At 37.7% G+C, this 17,741-nt stretch overlaps 3 protein-coding genes across 9 annotated transcripts in view; 2 read left to right on the top strand and 1 right to left on the bottom strand.

The window, feature by feature from the left end:
• Positions 1-34: 34 nt before the first annotated feature.
• LOC135165361 (ER degradation-enhancing alpha-mannosidase-like protein 3) lies at positions 35-6,565 on the top strand. Of its 2 annotated transcripts, XM_064126573.1 has the most exons (7): positions 35-180; positions 274-454; positions 1,414-1,779; positions 1,893-2,045; positions 2,248-4,094; positions 4,287-4,399; positions 4,989-6,565. In XM_064126573.1, the coding sequence occupies exons 3-7, from the start codon at positions 1,511-1,513 to the stop codon at positions 5,823-5,825; spliced, it is 3,219 nt and encodes a 1,072-aa protein (XP_063982643.1). In that variant the 5' UTR covers positions 35-180; positions 274-454; positions 1,414-1,510; the 3' UTR covers positions 5,826-6,565. The 2 variants fall into 2 exon arrangements, with proteins under 2 accessions (XP_063982643.1, XP_063982642.1); XM_064126572.1 differs by having other exon boundaries at positions 63-454.
• Positions 6,566-7,157: 592 nt separating this feature from the next.
• Positions 7,158-13,214, top strand: LOC135165363 (transcription activator GAGA-like). 5 transcript variants are annotated; one of them, XM_064126591.1, is made up of 6 exons: positions 7,158-7,296; positions 7,738-8,026; positions 8,094-8,276; positions 8,396-8,627; positions 11,095-11,382; positions 11,658-13,214. In XM_064126591.1, exons 2-6 carry the CDS (start codon positions 7,838-7,840, stop codon positions 11,957-11,959), a joined length of 1,194 nt encoding a protein of 397 aa, XP_063982661.1. In that variant the 5' UTR covers positions 7,158-7,296; positions 7,738-7,837; the 3' UTR covers positions 11,960-13,214. The 5 variants fall into 5 exon arrangements, with proteins under 5 accessions (XP_063982661.1, XP_063982662.1, XP_063982660.1 ...); XM_064126592.1 differs by lacking the exons at positions 11,095-11,382; positions 11,658-13,214 and adding an exon at positions 8,945-11,082; XM_064126590.1 differs by lacking the exons at positions 11,095-11,382; positions 11,658-13,214 and adding an exon at positions 8,912-11,082.
• LOC135165360 (probable serine/threonine-protein kinase dyrk2) overlaps positions 12,220-17,741 on the bottom strand; it is a 113,514-nt gene continuing 107,992 nt past the window's right edge. For both annotated transcript variants that reach the window (XM_064126569.1, XM_064126571.1), the window contains 3 exons: positions 17,265-17,580; positions 17,055-17,184; positions 12,220-16,727 (listed from right to left, as the gene is read on the bottom strand). In XM_064126569.1, the coding sequence (XP_063982639.1) occupies positions 16,277-16,727; positions 17,055-17,184; positions 17,265-17,580 (897 nt within the window). In that variant the 3' untranslated portion in view covers positions 12,220-16,276. The remainder of the gene's footprint in view (positions 16,728-17,054; positions 17,185-17,264; positions 17,581-17,741) is intronic.

Genomic DNA, 17,741 nt, shown 5'->3' with positions numbered 1-17,741 from the left:
TGAAGTCAGCCACGTTCCACCATTCCCCCTGCTCGCTCCAATGCGCTGTTCCCCATGACGCAAGTGAGGTTATGTTCGTCGTTGGAAGTTCTTCAGAAGTGCCACGAACCCATCACAAACGTAGTGGTGTAAAAATCCACTTGCTCCCCTTTCAAAGAGGTTCTTCCCCCCCGAAAACAGGTTAGTTCATCAGCTAAATTATCTGCAAACTCCTGGATTTCGTAATCTGTTTCCAAAAATCAGAGTTAAATTAAAATTTTCGATCATAAACAGCTCTCGGGGTGTGACAATACAGAGTGTTGAATGAATTATTGTGTTGTGTCTCAATTGGTGGACAATAGAACCTGTAAATATGATATACTTGCGACGAGTCAATTGACAGGAGCCACATCATCTGTCCTTGATAAGAAGAGACCATGTAATCAGCTGTAACTGACCGATGTTTATACTGCACGTAAGCATATGCTGGATAATGATTTTGTACCAATAATTGATATGTGACTTTTGTGGGAAAATATGAATATTGGATGAGTAACGGGGCCATTTAAGGGTGATAAATACCGTGTGTCGTACTTCTGGAATTGATAAACAGAACGTATCGGAAAAATTGTCGCTTCCAAGCGAATAAATTTGAAGGAATAACGTCGAAGTAATTAATTGAAGTAGTCAATAATGATCGTTATCTGTGGGTTATTAAATGTGGCGTACACGTAAAACAAATATTATCAGAGCTAATTTCCATCATAAGTGGACCACAAATCAATGAAAATCAAATGATACGATTTGGATTCGATCGATTCGAATTACCAAATCTGAGTTTCACTCGGCCAATTGGGAATTGTTGAAAAAGTTAAAAGCATGCAATCACGATTTTTTGTAGAAACAAAAAAATATTCGTTCCTTAGTTGAAGTCAACCAATGAATAGATAACGATTAAACTAGTGGAGGGGACCATGAGTGTGCCTGGAGGTAATAAATATTATGAGTCTTACTTCAGAAATTGATAAGTAAAAAATTTATTTTATTACCACCTCCTGAGCTCACAAATGAATATAAGGCACGTAATTATCTAGAAAATCGTCACTCCCAATCGCAAATAGTTGGGAGAATGGCGTTAGAATTTTTATTTACAGTTGTCATTAAATCTGACGTAGATATAAATGTGACATCGGTGGTATTACTGAAATTAATGTTCTTCTGGACAGATGTTATCATTTGAATGGAACCAAACTCATTTTTAAACTTGAAAGAATATTTTTCCAGTGGCATAAAATAAAGGAATTTATTTCTATTCACACGCATTGTACTCAATCGAACGATAATAATTTTTTCTTTGGTCCTTGGAGTAACCTAATAAACTCATAAATACGACTCAACTCTCAACAATGTTATGATAAAATTACGTTTCTGCAGAAGGAGAAGATAATCCGAACGACGACGTGATAAATAATGCTGAGAATTGGAGGTATAAAGTCTTGACAAACACTGCACGTACAAATTGGCTTGTAAAATGGCGAGGGAGTTATTTCTACTGGGAGTCCTTGTGGTTGGACATGTAGCTAGATGTTCATTTGGATCAGCAAGTGAAGATCATGTCGAATACATGAGTAGAGAGGAGCGAGAATCCCTCAAGGAAGAGACTCGTGATATGTTTTACCATGCTTACAACGCTTACATGGATAATGCCTATCCCGCTGATGAACTTATGCCACTCAGCTGCAAGGGAAGGTACAGGGGTTCTGAACCGGACAGAGGGGATATCGATTCCACTCTTGGGAAGTTAGTATTGGCAATAATCTTTACTGATTTTAAGTGATTGACGTGAATTAGATTCATTTTTTAAAGATTACCACTCTTTCGATCGATTCTAAACATTTTTCTGGATTTTTTAGCTTCTCGTTGACTCTAGTGGACACTCTAGATACCCTGGTCGTCCTGGGAGACTTGGGAGAGTTCGAAAATGCTGTGAAATTAGTTATTAAGGATGTCAATTTCGATACTGACGTGATTGTTTCATTATTTGAAACTAATATTCGTATGCTAGGGTGAGTTTTTGGATTTCAATTATGCAATGATTTACCGAATTTCAGTTGTTCACTTCATTTTTCTTTGCCTTCACTCCGAAGGCAAAGAAAATTACTCGTAATTTTTACGAGACTGAGGGTACGGGGCTCACTCATTTTGAATGAAATGCTTCAGTTGAAAATGCTTAGTTTATTAATCTCAACTAATTATTGGTGATAATAGGGGTTTGCTGAGTGCTCACATATTAGCTGAATATCTCCAGACACGAGCAGACATAATGCCCTGGTACAGAGGTGAACTATTGAACATGGCCAAGGATCTGGGCTACAAATTTTTACCAGCATTCAACACAACAACTGGTATACCGTACGGTAGAATCAATCTGAAGCATGGAATGAAGGGTGTGCCAGCTGAAATGTGCCGTGAAACTTGTACAGCATGTGCTGGTTCAATGATTCTCGAAATGGCTGCCTTGTCAAGATTAACTGGTGAATATATTTTCGAGGAGAAAGCACAAAAAGCCATGGATGCACTGTGGCGAGTACGGCACCGGGGCACTGACCTCATGGGATCTGTTCTCAATGTTCATTCTGGAGATTGGGTGAGGAGGGACTCAGGAGTTGGAGCTGGAATTGATTCTTATTACGAGTACTGTCTCAAAGCGTATATTTTATTAGGAGATGAAAAATATCTAGGACGATTTAATCGTCATTATCAAGCTATTATGAAGTACATCAGCCAAGGCCCAATGCTTCTGGATGTTCACATGCATCGCCCTAACACCAATTCCAAGAACTTTATGGATGCTCTTCTAGCCTTCTGGCCAGGTCTGCAGGTGCTCAAAGGTGACCTAAAACCGGCTGTAGAGACCCACGAGATGCTCTATCAAGTAATGCAACGTCACAACTTCATCCCTGAGGCCTTCACAACCGATTTTCAGGTCCACTGGGGTCATCATCCCCTCCGTCCCGAGTTTCTCGAGTCAACTTACTTTCTCTATCGAGCAACTGGCGATCACTACTACTTGGGAGTGGGTCGTAAAGTACTCAGAAGCCTTCAAACCTATGCTAAAGTGCCTTGTGGTTACGCAGCAGTATCAGACGTGCGAACCAACAAGCACGACGACACAATGGACTCCTTTGTCCTCTCAGAAACCTTCAAATACCTCTTTCTACTATTCACAGAGACCAATGATCTCGTTCTAGATCTGGACGAGTTCATATTTACGACTGAAGGCCACCTGTTGCCATTGACTCTGGCATCAGTGCGGCCAAATGTCTCTTCAGAGCTGGATGTCGACACTGTTCAGGTCCAGGAATTGGACAGAACTTGTCCAAATAGTCTCCACTTGTTTCCAGCTTCAGTGAGACAGCCCCTCAGGAACATGGTTGAAGACGTTTGTCCCAGGAGAATAATCAAAAGAAGACTGAGTGCCTTGCAATTTCAGGCAAATAATCTGGAGCACTTGAAGATCCTCAGCAACATGGGAATAACGATACTGACGTCTGCTGATGGGAGAATACAACTGCTTCATACATTCTCCAATGCTAGGACTGTTCAGGATGCTGAGGAGGGGCTCATGTTTATGCAGGAAATGGTCGAGTTGAATAGAAGACAGACACAAGATGATGGAACGAGACCTCAGACGGTTACTTTAGTCAAGGCGGATGGCAAAGAGATGAATCTCATAGGGGGTCCAGCTCAGTTTGGACCCAAATTGAGGGGGGAAAAGAAGATTGTGGGGAAACCTGTACTTGTTGAACCTTCTCAAGCCTGTGAGGAGATCACCAATCCGGACAGAATCGAGGGTAATATTGCCTTGGTCACCAGGGGTAATTGCATGTTCGTGGAGAAGGCGAGGATTGTGCAGAAGACTGGAGCTATTGCTGGAATTGTTCTTGACAATGGTGTGGGTTCGGGCGCTGGGGGTTCCTCCTTGTTCTCCATGTCGGGGGATGGAAGTGTTGAGGATGATGTCAAGATTCCATTCGTTTTCTTATTTTATGCTGAGGCTAGTGAACTTGTGAAAGCTGTCTTGGAGAGCCAGGGAGATGTCACAGTTACGATAGGTGAATATTACAACATATTTTTCTTCAAAAACAATTTTGGTTATTGGATTTATTTATTATCTTGTTCTGTATCCCGTAGGCAAGATCTACGGAATCTACGAGATTTTTTGTTGGGTTGTTCTTGTTTCGTTTTTTCACTATAGTTAATTCTTTATCCTCTTTGCTCAGTTGTAATGATTTGATTCTTTTCAGGTGACTATTCAGGTGATGAAAGTCAATTGAAATCTCCAGGGGACGATCAATCAGTGTTCGAGAGATTAAAAAGTTCAGTGAAGGAATTCTTATCTCGACCAATATCTACCCAGGTTTGTTTGCTTTGTGGTTTACTATACGTCATCCACAAGTATTACTTTAGACGGAATTCCCACTAGTTAGATAACAAATTAAGTGGTCATTATCGCACAGTTTTAAAATTGTTAAGTTGTACTATTTTATTTATAAGTTACTCATCCATTTGTGATTTACATTTTTCTAATTATATTTTTTTATGACTGATATTTACGCAGTTAGTGTTTTATTTATCCATTTACTTATAGAAATAAATTAGAATTTCTTTTTCAATGGCTGATGGTTAATGCCAGGAATCACAAAGACGAAAAGTCGAAATCAATTCAATTTATTGAATGTTCAATAAATTGAAAACATGACAAATTAGTTATTTCAACGTGTAATTAATTTTTAGGAAATGATTGAAGTACATCTCACTCTGCCTTTTGAATTTTTCGTAAAATTTTCAATTTACAATGACGTGACTACCCAAAAGTTCACTGACAAAACTAAATATTTTTATAATTGTTACTCATGAGAGGTTGACGCTTGAAGAAAATCTGCTTTCGGATACCCTCAATTCCGACAACGATTAATAATTAATCCCCTCCATTTTCATTAATGTAGAGCGAAGGGGTGCTACCATCCACTTCACCCACCCCTCAACGGCCCTCCAACGACGAGCTCCTAGTTTTTCAAAAGGGTCACCTGAGGGCCGCAATCCTGAAAGTAACTGATAGTCATCAGCTCGTGAACCCCAACTCCATGGTACGATTATCAACAAGATCCAGTACTCCACCACTAGTTGTCCCAGTCGAGGAGAATTCCTCTCTCTTCCAGAGGGCGTGGCGTGAAGTTAAACAGGTTCTCGTCAATCAGATCCACGCGAGCACCAAGACACCCCCCAACGAGGTCATTCCCCTCAGTCAGATTAAATTCTACTTCGATTGGCTGGCAAAACAGCGAAACAACGAGGATACAGTGACCAGTGAAGATCTGTCAGGCTGGATGCTTGTCAACTGGTTTCTCACTGAGCTCAGCGATACTGCCCCCAATCTCGACATTCCAGACTCCAATGAAATACTTCCAGCATCGAAATCCCTAGCGATGAGGTTGACATCCCTCATACTGAGGGCTAAACAAAGTGATGAGGAGATAGGAACACTCCTTGAAATGATACAGTCATTCAAGGTCTATGGAAGTGTGTTGGAGAATATTCGGGACATTCTGAAGAATTTGAAGGGTAAATTCAAAAAAGCCTCGATGCACAATGAGGAGAAGATGGTGCCCAAAGCATTCATTGAGAAATTAATATCTGAGACTACAAATCAGAAGGATGGAGATCAATTCATTCCTGAGGATATGAAAAGTGAAGAAGATGGGATCGTCGAGGCTGTTGAGGTTGCGGATGAAGGGGTAAGTTCTGATGATACTGAGGAGAGCAATGCTAAGGAGGAACTTTAATGCCTGGGGAGAGGAGAATAGAAATTCAACGTTTTTGTGAGGTATTTTGTAGAAAGAGATGGTCAATAACTATCATTATTAGTTATGACTTGATTATAAATTCTGATTTTTACAATTATGTAAATGCATTTTTGTTTTTCATCTGTATTTTGCTGGTTTATAGATAGGAAAATTGTGGAATTGTACAGAGAGAATTTTGAATTCAATCAGTGTAAATAACAATGTTTATTGAATATGTGAAACTGATAAATCATTGCCATTAAACTACGACTGTCGACGTAATTATAGCTCGTATATTTTTTTATTTGCAGAGAAAATGGTCTGTAAATAATTGAAAATAATCATCTTGTCTACCATTGGATAATTAAATGACATGAAGAGATATTTAATTATTTATAAAACTTGAGTATCTCTTTGTTCCATATAATTGTAATATTCACGTGTACAAAATGAGTAGAAATTTAGGATAATTGTCGCAGATCGAGTGGATGTCAAGTGTAAAATGGTCAGTTTTCAGTTTTGAATGCATACACGATTCATTGTTAGAGTGATTTCGATGTATATTGCCGTTATTGTTTATGTAATATGCATTTACTTCAGATGCATACCTTGTGATTGTAATATAAATAGAATGTATTATAACAGATACTCAAAATTTACAAATGAAAGTTGAGTGTAATTTTTGGTATGGGATAAGGAATTGTCTGGTGATCTGGAAATAAAGTTTCTGTTACAAAATATTCATATCTGCATTTTTAATGACTTTGAACTGAACTTCCATCCGGTGCATTGAAGATGACTATTATAGAACATCATCATTAAGTGATTATCATTATTGGGTAATGAAATATTTCCCTAATTCATTTATTCTATGGTTATTTACAAAATAAAAGCATAACAAAAATTATTCATCAACGATCTTTCATCGAACTCAATTAAAATTTCTCTAAGTTCGAATTCCTCGCTCGAGACGACGGGGTCCAATGAGCATTCAAGAGGTTATTTCGGAGATGGCTTATGCTTACGCAGAATTTCGTAGCGGTGACGCATGAACTACGATGGTGGACGTGCCTGTCGGTAAGGCATTCACACGGAGTACGTAGTATTTAATTGGTGAGGCAATTTGCGATTTTTCTAGGACTCCCAAAATATATTAAAATCGATTCTTACGTTTTTCTCCCAATCGCCACGCACACTACAACACAAATTAAAATCCCAATTTATCTCAAATAGAGAGATAAATCAAAACCCTGATGACGCTGTTTGACCGATCGAGCTATGTGATCAAACGGCGCGCGTATGGATGATTGCGCATTCAAGTAACTGTTCCATCCGACTTTTCCCTAGATCATAGAGTGAGTATACGTCAGAGTAAGCGTGCAAAAAAACAACACCCGCTCACTAATTGTCTCCCAATTTCTGGAAATAGTCGTACTTTCACCGGATTTGAACGATTCAGGAATATCTTCAGGTGAGTGTACATATTCATCAGAATCCGGCCATTTTCTCCGATGTTGTGAGGTACAGAACGACAGGGGATTGAAATTGAGATGAAAATTGGGTTAGGATTCAATGGACCACGACGCCAAGGTGTTGTGGAGGGGGCTAATTAAAGGAGAAATGGAGATAAGAAATCTTTCGAATCAGACATTTAAAGAAAAACAGAGTTCCTCAGATCCTCGATATCTTCTCAGCAGATGATGCGATTTGTGTTTTCGATATGACGTTCAAATGCCAGAAAAATTGCTCCACAATTTTAGAAATTAAAACTGATGTATTTTAACTCTTTTCCCAAGAAGACAACGAACTATTATGACAGGAAATTTTCTCGTACGCACCATTTGACGAATCATTTCTCGTTTCATACTAACAAAAATACCATTAAAGTGCACAAAGATTATCCCATTTTCAGTCAGCGGTATCAGGGATATGGAACGTTGAAGAAGAACTTGAACTGTCTTGTTTCTCTCCAGTGACTCCAGCACTTTAATTGGAAAGTTCTTCAGAGGAGTATGGGGAGCAGTGGACAGCTGTACAGCCTCTCGTGGGGAGAATTCGGCAATTCCTTGACATCTGCTGTCCAATTACTCCGGGGCCATGGTGACCTGGTTGACGTGACACTTGCTGCTGGTGGCCGAAGTTTCCCAGCTCACAAAATCGTTCTGTCGGCAGCGAGTCCCTTTCTGCTAGATCTCCTCAAAGTAATTGACAATCATTGATCATAATTATATTTTATTTGTGGATATTGACAAGGAAATTTGATTCTAGAGCACACCATGCCAACATCCAGTTGTTATGCTCGCGGGGGTTAGTTCGGATGACCTGGAGTCATTATTGGAATTCGTTTACCGTGGAGAAGTCAGCGTTGAGCCCTCGCAATTGCCTTCTTTGTTACAAGCTGCTCACTGCCTCAGTATCCATGGACTTACATCACCCACTGTTTTGACTGAGGTGAGGCAATTGATCCAGAAGATATCATTGCAATTTGTAGTAATTTGATGGTCCACTTGGCTGATGTGTGAAACTGTTCGAGATACTGGCATATACTTAATTTCTGGAATCTCCCACAGAATGGGGACCAGGTAACACCCCCAACAATACCGGAACCATCGGAACACATAAGTCGTGAGATGATGAATTCCTCAATTCCAAATCAGCGTCGTCGAAAGAGGAAAAAATCTTCATCTTCCTGCAGCAAGTGGCCCCGTCTGGACAACACAACAGACTCCGATGAACGACTGGATGACGAGAGAACAATAGACTACGACCAAAAAACCGAGGAACCAACCCCAGGAGACGAAGGTAACTGTCTAATCTTTAAAAGTCGCTTAAGAATTGCAAAAAAATTGTGTTTTGTGTCCTTGTCATCACGAACATCGCCAAGAAAATATAAATTCGATATCAATGGACACAAGCACAACCATCGATCTGGGTTGAACTGCCAAAATAGCCAATTTGAAACGAAAAATGAAGCCTCAAAATCACTCGACATTATGTAATTTCATTTCAAATACAAGATTATTCTAGACGAATTTAATAAACAGTTCAGCCCTGCATGGTAACAATGTGTTTGTGTCTGTTAGCAGGTACTGTGGATGAGTCCTGTCATTGTTTGCCAGAAAATGAGCCACCATCACTACCACCACTTCCACGACCACCACTACCACCACGACTACCACTACCTACAATTAAACTCGAGAACCCGTTAAACGAGACTTCCGATCCGGAGTTGGTAGATACAAAGCAACATCTCCAGACTTTATTGCAAGGGATGCAGTACTCTCCACTAACTTTTCCTAGTGGTCTGATAGCACCAGGAGCTTTTCCCTCTACCTCAGCAGCTGGGGTAAATGCCTTCAAAATAAAAGGGGCTTCCGACTGTCCAGGACAGTGTGCACTATGTGGGGCGACTCTCAGACAAGCTAGAAATCTTCGAAGGCATCTGCTAACCTCCTGCAAGTATCGATTCAACAACCATCCTCTCACCCAACATTTACAGGACCAAATGATTGTCGAAATAAAACCTGATATCGATGTATCTGGATACATTGGACCTACCTACATGACTGACAGTGGTGGGAGTAATAGCTGCGAACCTATTGTTCTCGGAGGGAGTCCTATACCGTCACCTGAGGAGAATAGAGGAGTTGAATTTTTGGACAATCATCAGAATGAATCCCCGGCCACTATCGCCAGATGAGAGTAACACTGAGGGGCCGAGGAAATGGCAAGATGCAGTGATTTTTTTAGGAATTTTCTTAATGAAGATGAGATCAACTGATTTTTTTATCTCAGAAAATAATGCAAGGGGCGAAAAATGTGCGATTGTTTTTTAATCAGCTGTTTTTAAATGATATTGTTTATTGCTTATCAAAGGTTTATTAATTTTGGTTATTCTCTCAGTAACGAAAAAATTATTTTAAAAAATTGTCACTCAGTATTCAAATAATGTCCGGAAACGATTCGCTTTATTATCTTGAACCCTTTTAATTAATATTTCATAATTATTATTATTTTAGAGTATAGAAATATATCCCCCTCAATGATGCAAAGTGAAAAAGCGTTTCATTTTATCTTATGAATTTCCAATCATGGAGTTTTAGAAAATAATTCGAGGATTTCAAAGTCCTGTAAGCCTTACATTATCTACGGTGAACAGGTCAATTGCTGAACAATTAAGCGAGTATCGAGTTTTGTGATAAAACATAAAAGAGTCACATAAATGAGGATATGATGACTTTCATACCTTCAAGACTGTACTAATTAACCCTAAATGGGTCACTCTGCCATCTGAGGACCTTGGTCATCTCCGCGGGGAAATGCTGCTCGTGTTATTTCGTCGAAGACGTTGCTGCATTTACTCTACAGTGACTTTTATTAAGCATGGAAAGAAATAATTTTTTGCAAATTTTTTTGTCCATTCAACGTATACCAATTCATGAAAATTAACGCGCTCCTGCATTTTCCTCATAGAGTGGCCAATCTAGTGTTAAAAGAAAAAAATTATCTGAAGTAAAAATAGCAAAATAATTTGATGAAAAAATAGCAACATGCAAAAAAACTCTTCTTTCAAAAGACCCGAGTATATTTTGTATTCATTAAATGTCAATCAATAGAAAAAATAGGTGCTTGCGTTATTATACACGAGTGATATTACTGGAAGGTGTAATAATAATTACAGCAGCATTTTATGATTATTTAAGACCTATGCAATGGAAGTTAAAATCGTCCAGAAATTGACCCATTAACCCTATAATCTATTTGAATTCTAATTATCCCGTATGGCCCAGAGAGCGAAAAAATAAATTCTTTTTGTACTTACAGACTGTTAAAGATATCATCTCGTACAAATTCGTTAAGTTTTCTTTTTATAATTTACTTTCAACAGAATAATGAGAGTGATAGGCTAGTACCTAAAAAATCGTTCCCCTTCGCAATGTACGATTCAATTGAATGCAATCTCTAATATTAAATGAAAAAAGTGGTACTAATTGATAAGAATTTTAGATCAATGAATTTATATTTTGCCTTCTATTATTTTAAAAAAGTATAGTATTGAAGAGCAATTTGAGTAGAGTAAAGAAGTATTGTTATAAAGAGCAAAAACATGTGTAACTTCTATGTTATAAGATTTCCTCAATAAATTAACTCCACCTAAATTAACAAGTTCATTGCCAACTGATTTCAACGGATTGTTGACTAGACGAATAAAGGCTTATCGATTTGATGGTAGTTGAAATTGAATATTGGGCACTGGCTCACATTTTAGATATCCAGAATAGGGGAAAAAACGTCTCGGATCAGCCCACAACTTGCCCCCTATGTGGAGCTATACTGAGACAATCCAGGAACCTGAGGAGACACTTGGAGCTACTCCACTTTCCACCCGGCAACAGTACCAACACAGGAATGAGAGTACGAAGACGCAAAACCGACTTCCAATCCCCCACGATGGTCCCAAGACCAACTCTACATAATTTTAGGATGGAACACGCACAGGCGAGGTCTACGGATAATCCAGATCTTCCTGCTTCCTCATTAACATCCAGTCTTGCAGGTAAAATTATCAGGACTTATTTTCAAGGTTTTCTTGAAGGGCTAAGATGTTTCTGGTATTTAAAAAATATATGGAAGAGTGTCCAGAAAAATAAAGCCGGATCTCTCCCGCCATCGCAGTGATGCGGGGGGTGCGTTTTTATTTTAGATTTTGCTCCAGGGTGAAGATTTCATTGCAACTTTTACCCGAGAGTTGACGTATCCCTAGAAATGCGAAATTTCGCACATAATACGGCGAGAGAATTTCCCCAGGTTAATAATATTAATATATTTCAGGAAACTTGCTGTCATCGAGTGGAAATCTTCTACCATCACCACCAGACCAATGTTTCCAATCGTCTGAATTACCCTCCAACACCAGCAGCACCATAATCCCCAGCTCCCTGAACAACAGTATATATCCGACAGACAGTAGTACGAGCATGCTAAGTTGTCTCCTCTCGAGTTTGCCTTCCTTACCGTCTCTGTCCACCTCTCATGACGTCTTCAGGCACAGCGAGATCCTCCGGGCTGGAATGGCGTATCACGACTCCACGAGGCAGCACGCGAGACAATTCCAGGGGACAGATGTCCTATAGATCCAGACGACTCAAAAATGAATTGAAATTCATACAAACAGATCGTAGAAAATGCCTCGTTTTGCGTACATGACTCTTATGTTAAAATATAATTATTATTGCAGTGGTTATGAAATTGTTGAATTTTTGTAGTAAAATAGGTCTTCATGTGTAATATAAGATAAAAATGTTAACAATTAACGAGATGAATGGAGAATGTTAAGGAGTGAAAATTGTATGAATGGAATTAATTCCAGGAAATGAATGACTATTCGTCAACATCTTTAGTACTTGGACTTTATTTTATTATCATTTGAAAACAGGAAATGATATCAAGTGGCATAATATCTTTCCAATTCCAGTGGGCTATTTCAATCGCTCACAATTGTCATTTTCGTTTACATATTTTGTATACACTGTTCTTGTTCTGTTTAATTATCATTTATATTCTGCACTCTAGCAAGTTTTTCAGCTTGCATCGCCTCATTTATTACACAGATTAATGAAAGACAAACGCAGTAAGATAATAAAACAAACGAACAAATGATACAAAAAAAAATTGATCTCATTTCTTTAGTTATCATAAACTTTATACACTAATACGTAGACATTGTTCAATTAATACGTCAATTCTTCAGATTTTTTTTTTCGAGTTAAACATTCAATGTCAGGGGTGAAAAATTGACGAACCATTCATTTAACGTTCATTATACACAGATTTCCATTATGAATTTTCTGCACTGCAAATCACAATTTATTTACTTTTTTCTAGTTCTGCATCTGCAGTTTTATTTCAGTTATCTGATTTTTTTTTCATTTTATTCTACAAACATACCCTTCATTCACACGTTTATGAGATGATAATGGTGTTTTTTTTTATCGGGAACTATTGCACCTTGAAGTTTTTGGATTTTTCATTGGAGGACAAGCGATTTTTCTCTTCTAGGAGAAAGAATTTTGGTCTTTACGACAATTTAAACAAAATTAAGGAAGCAGCATTTTTTTTCATTTTCTTTTTATATAAAATTCGCGATTGATGTGAAAGAATGGATTCTGCTCCCCACTCACCCTAAAAATCAGTGATGATCTTAAACCTAATGATCTCCGATGATAAAACGCTAGATCGCGCATTTGATTGTCCTATTAGGCGTCTAATGGGTTTTCCTTGGATTTCGATTTATTTAGAATTTCATTTCGTTTTTTCGTTTATCGAAAGATGGGGATTTACAGGTCGAGATGAGGAGCTATTATTCTAGCTAATTGAAATTTATATGAATCAAGATGTCTACAAGAGTATCCGAAATCAACAATCGAGGGGAATAAAATATTTTTCAATAAACTTTTTATGAAAAATTGAATAAAAAATGCAAAATTTTCTTCACATTTACTTTCAATGCAGTAGAAGATGAAATCAGAGTCAAATAATTGATTAATCCCCTCAACTGTGAAATATTTTCAATATTTCATCATCAAAATGTGACTAGCCATCAATAAAAAATTTGTTGAAATTCAATCCAATGATTTCTCGGGCGAAATCCTTCACAAGTTTTCCTAATTTCCATAAAAAGCGATTTTCTTTGAAAATTTTTTTACGGTACTGACTAATGAGTACAATAATGCAAATAGTAAGAAGTCCTTTAGACATACGTAGACACATTATTTTTTTTCATTTTCAATTTTCGTGTTAAACTTCCTGTACACATACATTTGTTCCCGCGGTATATAATTGAACACACCTAAAAACGTAAAACTGTACACACGAGAAATTACCTGGCTAATCGTTCCATGAAGTTATCTATTCGCTTTATTCGACCTATTGTGATTTTTACACATCTACGCATATGATATATCGCATTATTCCATTATATTCTCATTCTACTCTTTCTACTCAATCACTGCCATATTAAACTCGTCCATTATTACTGATTTCATATATTTTTTTACACATCATTTTCATTATCATGTTTTGCTTCCAGTAGTATTATCCGTCTGCTTTTGATATTTCGTTTCATTCCTACCTCTAATCGTACTCTTACAGTTAAATATACCTTCGCTACATGTATTTCATTTACTTTATTAATTTATCAACTAGAATGAGATGAGTTGTCACATGGGGGAGGAGGGGAAATAAAGGATGATTTTCAGCAACTATTTGAAAATTTATCGTTCGTTCTTTGCTCATATTTTTTTTAATTAAACTAGAATTACTTTATGTCAGTCAATTTCGAATGATCGATTATTTCGAAATAGCGGTTATTATGTATCGAATATTCCTCTCATCATCTGTTATAATGTTAATATGGAGATGACAATTTCAAGAAGTATCCCATAATAATCAAATTACAGATGATTTCAATCTCATAAGTCACATTTATTACTCATAATTCAATTGGCCCTTGATGATTCTCCATGATAATTTTTTTCGTATGAAATCGCAACATTTTTTTTTTCAGTCTTGTCACGCTGTCTTTCGACAATCATCTAATTCCCTCAATTGCTCTAAGTTGCGCCGTGCAGTTTTTAATAAAAAAAAACAAATGCATATCGAGACACATAAGTAACACAATGTCATGCAAATAATTTAAAGACTCGCAGACTTTTCATTTAATGACAAAACAAAATATTAATTAAATTTTACTATGAAGAAGAAAAAAAACCGAACATTAACAACGGTGGTAGGCAGTGACTGTGATAATTTATAATTATTTAATGTAGAAAAATAATTGACAATGATGTTTTTTCAATGAATTTAGAAACAATGAAACTATTTAATCAATTGAATTTCATATGCACGTGATTATAAATTTAATTTCATTTCTATGTATTCAACAAATGCGACATTAATCATCAGATGGTTCACCCTCATAACTCCTGTTATTCGATTCAACAACCGCAATTGTTGCCGTCAAACACGAGTGACTGAATGACAAAATATAACAATTGTAGAAAGTTAATAGCGGAGATAAATCATATATTTCATTAATTACGATTAATTGTTAATTCTTATTACCGGAGATCTAAGTAAGACAGTGGTAGTTTAATATCACAATAAGACTACTCAGGCCTTGTGTAACTGGGGCACGCAGACGAACACACACACACACATACACACGTCATCTCTCATCCCCCGAAGTATTGTATCTCGATAAAAATGACACGAGTTGATTTTCGTATTATCCATTACCTCAACGCTTTGACACCTAACCAAGGGACAGCATTGATCTCCAGATATTCCCTTGTCATACCACAATTATTATTTTCGGTAGTTGTTTCAACCTAACAGTCTTAATTAAATCGTCAATGCAATTGCATCATTTATTCCATAAACTTTCCTGTCTAGTAGCCCTTTGGTCAGTAGAGCTTGGCATTAGGCATTACACGTCAATCAAGATATTACTTTCAATAATCACTCATTCGTTAATTCACTTTGGCCTCGGTTAATCCCCCTCCAACTATGACTCCACCATTTTGTCGAGGTCGTGCGCCATTTGATGGTCATTACGTTCGATGTTATTTCATGGTGATAAAATTTTTTTTTATTGTCGGAACTCTTGAACATTTGGGGTTCACCGTGGTCCCGATATGAGTGTGATTCTTTATGGATGATAATGACGGCTGCAATCATGTTCCTCATCAATAAAAAGGAGAGGAAAATGATGCCAGTCATGTTTTAAAGTGGCTGACACTGGACTTTGTGGCGATAGCTCACAATGTGAGGACTAAAATGTCACAGAATCATCGAGACTTGGATCAAATAATGCGATAACATCATCAGTCGACGTGCATCTTGATATTACTGGTATTCATTACCTCAATAATTTCACACCTAATGAACGGATAACACATTCAATGATTCGAATATTCTCTCGTAACCTCACAATTATATTCCACAGGTGTTTCACCTAACAGTCTTAATCAAATCGTCAATGCAATTACATCATTTATTCAATTAACTTCACTCTTCGTTGGCCCTTTGGTCGCTAGAGCTTGGCATTAGGCATTTCACGTCAATCAAGACATTACTTTCAATAATCGCTCATTCATAATGTCATTTTGGCCTCGATTAATCTCCTCCAACCGTGAGTCCGGCATTTTGTCGAGGGTGTGAGCCATTTCGCGCTCATCACGTTCGACGCTGATTTACGGTGACAATATTGTTTTTTTTTTTATTGTCGCAACTCTTGAACATTTGAGCTTCACCGTGGTGTCGATGCGAGCATGATTGTTTGTGGATGATAATGACGCGTGCAATCGTGTTTTCATCGAAAAGAAAAGGAGGGAGGAAAAGGACACGAGTCATGTTTAAAAGTGGCTGACACTGGACTTTGTGGCCTTAGCTCACAATATCGGAGGCAAAAATGTCCCAGAGTCATCGAGATTTGGATCGAGAGATGCAACAATATCACCAGTTGATGCGTGCCTCGATGCCGCTGGTTGTGTACCAGATGCCAATGCATGACTACTTGCACTACCATTTAATTTACCTTTAACCACCATTGTGCCATTCTCAGTGTTGTCAATGGCAGTTATCTTCGATACGCATTTACGACCCCTATAAAGTCTATAAAGACTGTATTGTTGTTGGGGATCCTCGAGTGTTGTCGCACGTGGACGTGATGATGTTACATTTACTGATTGGGTGTGACTCGTTTGATTTGTTGAATCTACTGCTGAAGTTATCATTGAGGATACTATTGAGGAGGCCATTGACGAGGCGTGAGAGGAGGATGTGTTTAGCCACTCGTGGCGCATTGCTTCGTCTGGTGTCATTCGTTTTTTAGAGTCCCATCTGGAAGAAATTGATACTTTGAGTATTACATTTTCCTTCACGGCTTTTCTATTTTTATTTCATTCAACGTATCCACAATTCGTGATAAACAAACAATATTTCATGATTATTGTTAATCCGAGACGACAAGATAAATGCATTTTATAACTTCTTCTAGATAGCTACACCCCTTTTTATTCTTAGAATTTCCGAACGTAAATTTTGGAAAAGCAATTTTCGAGTTCTTCTTGTTGTTATATTCTATCATAATAATCATCCACCAATAACCACCCGTAGGATTTGAACAGTCATTTTACAAAAATTGAATAATATGCAAGTGAAACTCACTCAAGACATCTGCTAACGAAATCAACAAATAGTGTGTCATTACAACGGAGTGCAATGGCCACATTTTTGTTGCCAGGCCTTCGTTTTCTGCCCTTACTGTTGACTATACATCTCGGATTTCCCTTGGAATCTGTAATAAATCAGCAAAGAATGTTAACAACTGCTTCAACCCCAACCCAAATTTCAAGACAAACACGTGTCAACAATTACCAAAAAATAGTCTGCGTCGTGTTGCCAGGGCAATGAGTGCCTCTGGTGGAGGTCCAAGTACCTCCATTATGCATGCAAGTTGCTCAATCTCATTTTCACCAGGAAACAGTGGATATCCGGTGTATAATTCAGCCAATATACAACCGAGACTCCACATGTCAATGGGTGTACCATATGGCAAACCAAGAATGACTTCGGGACTTCTGTAAAATCTCGATTGTATGTATGTGTAAACTCGCTGATGACTGTAGCAGGAGGAGCCAAAGTCTATGACTTTAATTGCACTGCTACCGCGCTGTTTCAGGAGAATATTCTCCTGTAAATTAAAAAGCAATTTTGTTATTATGTCCAATATTTTTCTTTTATTTTTTTTCGATTTTTCTCTCATTACGAACAGATTTATTACGTCTAATGTCTTACGGAATCGTTATTTAATCGGGAAGACCAAAAATTGAGGCCATACGAACAAAGATTTTA

The sequence above is a fragment of the Diachasmimorpha longicaudata genome, chromosome 8 (genome assembly GCF_034640455.1).
Source record: "Diachasmimorpha longicaudata isolate KC_UGA_2023 chromosome 8, iyDiaLong2, whole genome shotgun sequence".
NCBI classification, from domain to species: Eukaryota; Metazoa; Arthropoda; class Insecta; order Hymenoptera; family Braconidae; genus Diachasmimorpha; species Diachasmimorpha longicaudata.
The sequence above is the reverse complement of the archived record's forward strand: the minus strand, read 5'-3'. Positions and strand labels throughout refer to the sequence as shown.

Bases quoted from the DNA above. Each gene is read 5' to 3' on its own strand.
- LOC135165363 (XM_064126588.1), top strand. From the start codon at position 7,838: ATGGGGAGCAGTGGACAGCTGTACAGCCTCTCGTGGGGAGAATTCGGC. The intron at 8,277-8,395 runs GTGAGGCAATTG...AATCTCCCACAG, and splicing joins CACCCACTGTTTTGACTGAG to AATGGGGACCAGGTAACACC. The intron at 8,628-8,908 runs GTAACTGTCTAA...TGTGTCTGTTAG, and splicing joins ACCAACCCCAGGAGACGAAG to CAGGTACTGTGGATGAGTCC.
- LOC135165361 (XM_064126573.1), top strand. From the start codon at position 1,511: ATGGCGAGGGAGTTATTTCTACTGGGAGTCCTTGTGGTTGGACATGTA. The intron at 1,780-1,892 runs GTTAGTATTGGC...TGGATTTTTTAG, and splicing joins ATCGATTCCACTCTTGGGAA to CTTCTCGTTGACTCTAGTGG. The intron at 4,095-4,286 runs GTGAATATTACA...GATTCTTTTCAG, and splicing joins AGATGTCACAGTTACGATAG to GTGACTATTCAGGTGATGAA.